We start from the raw sequence: 3,347 nt of genomic DNA, 5'->3' as shown, positions 1-3,347 counted from the left end.
ACATATATAGTGATTTCTATGGAGGGATGGTCCGAAAAATAAATTGAAAACAAAACATGATTGACCATTTACAGAGTGTTGAACTCTAGCATACCAATTGTCAACGCCTGCTAGCTTCTGGAGAAATCCATAGGAAGAAACTCGGTAGTGAGGAGGACACTGTTTGTGTGCGGCCGTTAATGGGCCACTCCCCCTCCGTCTATGGTGGAAGTTTGCCAAGTTGACACATGGCGAAACTCGGCAAAGAGTGACTCTTTGCTGAGTTTTCTGATGATAAGCACTCGGAAAAGTAGCTGATTACCAACATGTTCCTGGCCGAGTCTTGTTTGCCCGGTGCAGAACTCGGCAAAATATTGCGGAGTTGTTTCCTGCATTTGTAGAGTTCTCTGGGCACTCGCAAAGCTGCGGAGCCCAGTAATGTGGCGCAGATCAAATTTTTATGTCTAATGAACAACCACAAATGTATAACATTACCCTAAATAATCAGTTGTATATAACATTTATTGATATTGATATAGAAGGATGGACGGACACACTTGCAACTGGACATCACAGGCGACGTCTCAGCCGGCTACATAGGCATGCACGCATGTACCACAATTTTTTCTCTTCAAATCAGGGTACTACCCTTTTCATTAGTTTCATATATATATGGGCATATCTGGCCGATCGATCAGTTAATGAAACTGGACGAGGGAGCTGTAGGTTTTGTTGGGCTTCCAATCGATGGGAATGACCTGTTCGGTGACAAGTGTCTTGCCGGACTCGTTGGTGATGCGCAACGAGAATGGCGCCTTCATGGGGTGGTGGGCATCCATCCTCCAGATGGAACCCCATGACTCCTTCATGGGCACCCACTGCCCTGTTGGAGCCATCTTACCGCCATTCGGTCGCGACTCAATGATGTCCAGCTGGTTCACATCGCCATCGCCGTTCTCGTACTCCACCAGGATTGCCATGTAGAATGGGTTCGACCCCTCCTCCACGTGGAACGTCACCGTCAGCCCCGGATACTGGCACGGCACCCTGCGCAGTCATGTCCCTTAGGTGTGTCGGTGTGTGTCGTCTCATAAACACACAATATTGTCTAGCTCTCGATCTCAATAAGGTAAGACGATGGCTATGATGCTGACTGGCATTATAGGCAGGTGGGTGTGGTACCTCTTGAACTGCATGTTGATCATGCCGGCGTGGCGGAGCTCGTCGTTGCGGCCGTCCTTGGCCATGGCTCCGAAGGCGGTGCCACTGAGGTCAAAGTGGTAGCGGGAGACTGGGTAGTAGTTCATGTCCGTGATGATCACCGTCTTGGGCACACCGGAGCACGCAGGGTGGTCTGACTTTAAGCACCTTATCTGCACTTGTAGTGCACGACGTTAGAGGCTGCACATGAACACATCTATATCCTATACCAATATTTCTGAATGCATGCACGCGAATAATAATGGCTAAAAAACAATGTGCTGGTAACGTATTGGTTTGTAAAAATAAATAGATTATAGTGGTACTCCCTCGAATCTATATTAAATTTTAATTATTCAGTATAAAATTGTAACAAATCAGCGATAATTAATGTGGATTGGAGGGAATAACATAATTGCTTGCAGGTGTGTAGTAAACTAATGATAGCGTAAGGTGGGTCATATCGTACCTGGTAGCAGGAGCCGCAGCCCTTGCCGTCCTTGAAGAGCGGCTGGTTGCCGCAGGAGGTCATGGAGGAGAAGGGTGGTAAGTTGACGTTCTTGAACCCGCACGTGCCGCTGTTGTCGTCAGGCCCGGCACCATGGGGCGCGCCGTACCATGTCGCCTTGGCATCAAGCCAGCTGGAGTTGGCCGCAGAAAGAGCCGCGTGGTGCTTGGCATAGCAGCCATGGGCATGGGCGACGAGGATGCAGAGGATCAGAGCAGCCGCGACCGCAATGGAGGAGGATGCCATCGCTGGCTCTTGTTCCGGACGGAGCTGTGCACTTTGCCGTACTTATATATTGCCGACTGCCAGGCAAACACTGGTAGCAGCGCCCACGAAGACGTATATTAATTGCATAATATATTTGCTCTTAATTATTATTATTTGAAACTTGCTTTTAATTATTCATTTAATCAAGTTAATAGAGAAATCAGTCTGTATCTACAACACTAAATAAGAATATATGAAAAATATACCGTATATGTTGACATTAATAAGCTTGTTAATGTGACAACGCGGCGTGGGCTAAACTGGCTTGTTACATAATACTTTTCTAAAAATAGAAAAAGAAAAATTCTATATGTACATGTCGCTACCTCGTTTTCCAACTCACTGCACCTGTCCTCTCCAACGTCGTTGTTTAAAGTGGCAAATGGGACAGAGGAGTGAGTGGGACGGCTGATTGATGATGGCCAAGATCGTCGACGATCATTACGACGAAGAATACCATGGTGTCTGAGTATCGACAACCAGGAGGCCTCGCTTCTGACTTCAGCAAGTTTTGGCCCTCATTTATATGGACCACGTACGATTATCAAGATGTTTAGGGCTTCATTCGTTTCGTGCTTCTGATAGTATTATGCGAGCCCTTTGCGTCAGTTGTTCGAAAAAGTTGAGGTGTGTGTGGTTTTTGCTCTGTTTAGTTAGGCCAATAGATCAACTTTCTGGTTTTTTGATTTAAGGTTGATTATTGTCTTCGTAATTAATGGCCCTGTAGTGAAAAATTGTAATGGTTTGGCGATGTACTAATGATTAGTGTACTCTGCTTTTAGATTGTAGTACTATTTAGGGTTTCAATGATCCATTTTGAATGGATCTTCTAGAAAGGACCTATCTTTTAAAAAACTATTTTTTTTTTGCAATGTAGACATTTATGTTCATGAATTCACCATGATATACATCATTTGTTGTTTTTCCGTGATGTTGGACCTATGAGATCATACATGGATACTAAGATTATTTGCTTTGATTGTTGTATGCTTTCCTCTCCAGCGACATGAGGGTAGCACTAGGTTTTCCATGGGGGCAGCTCTCTAGCATTTTTTCTTTTAAGGAGTATAAACCATAGTAATTTATCTTTACGATTCATTTGCACTAGATTCTATGGGAATATATTTTTATCCACTGCATTCTCTTTGATAGAATCTTAAGTTCTTTCGCACAATCTAGCATCATTTCAGCCCCTTTAAATCATAAGACTTCATCAAATTCTTGCATTTTCCTTTCTCTTTTACCCTTCGATTTCTAGGCAGTGACTAAGAAAATATTCACATACCTACAGTTGGAATCATACAATCACAACAAATGATTCAAGAGATTAGGAAGTTTTTCTACATGTTTTGGAGGAAACCAAACATGAGGCCAAACCTAACAGGAAAAAAAA

At 43.9% G+C, this 3,347-nt stretch overlaps 1 protein-coding gene across 1 annotated transcript; it reads right to left on the bottom strand.

Annotated features, from left to right (window-relative positions):
• Positions 1 to 465: 465 nt before the first annotated feature.
• Positions 466 to 1,936, bottom strand: LOC119347256 (expansin-B7-like). Its single transcript, XM_037616112.1, has 3 exons — positions 1,649 to 1,936; positions 1,162 to 1,352; positions 466 to 1,026 (listed from the first exon to the last, which is right to left on the bottom strand). The coding sequence occupies exons 1-3, from the start codon at positions 1,931 to 1,933 to the stop codon at positions 678 to 680; spliced, it is 825 nt and encodes a 274-aa protein (XP_037472009.1). The 5' UTR covers positions 1,934 to 1,936; the 3' UTR covers positions 466 to 677.
• Positions 1,937 to 3,347: the final 1,411 nt, after the last annotated feature.

Source organism: Triticum dicoccoides, unplaced genomic scaffold (genome assembly GCF_002162155.2).
Source record: "Triticum dicoccoides isolate Atlit2015 ecotype Zavitan unplaced genomic scaffold, WEW_v2.0 scaffold61865, whole genome shotgun sequence".
Classification (NCBI taxonomy): Eukaryota; Viridiplantae; Streptophyta; class Magnoliopsida; order Poales; family Poaceae; genus Triticum; species Triticum dicoccoides.
This window is presented reverse-complemented; position numbering and strand designations above follow the sequence as displayed.

Excerpts from the sequence above, each read along its gene's own strand:
- LOC119347256 (XM_037616112.1), bottom strand. The coding sequence starts at position 1,933 with ATGGCATCCTCCTCCATTGCGGTCGCGGCTGCTCTGATCCTCTGCATC. Across the intron at positions 1,353-1,648 it reads GCTGCGGCTCCTGCTACCAG|ATAAGGTGCTTAAAGTCAGA; the intron begins GTACGATATGAC and ends CTACAAGTGCAG. Across the intron at positions 1,027-1,161 it reads ATCAACATGCAGTTCAAGAG|GGTGCCGTGCCAGTATCCGG; the intron begins GTACCACACCCA and ends ATGACTGCGCAG.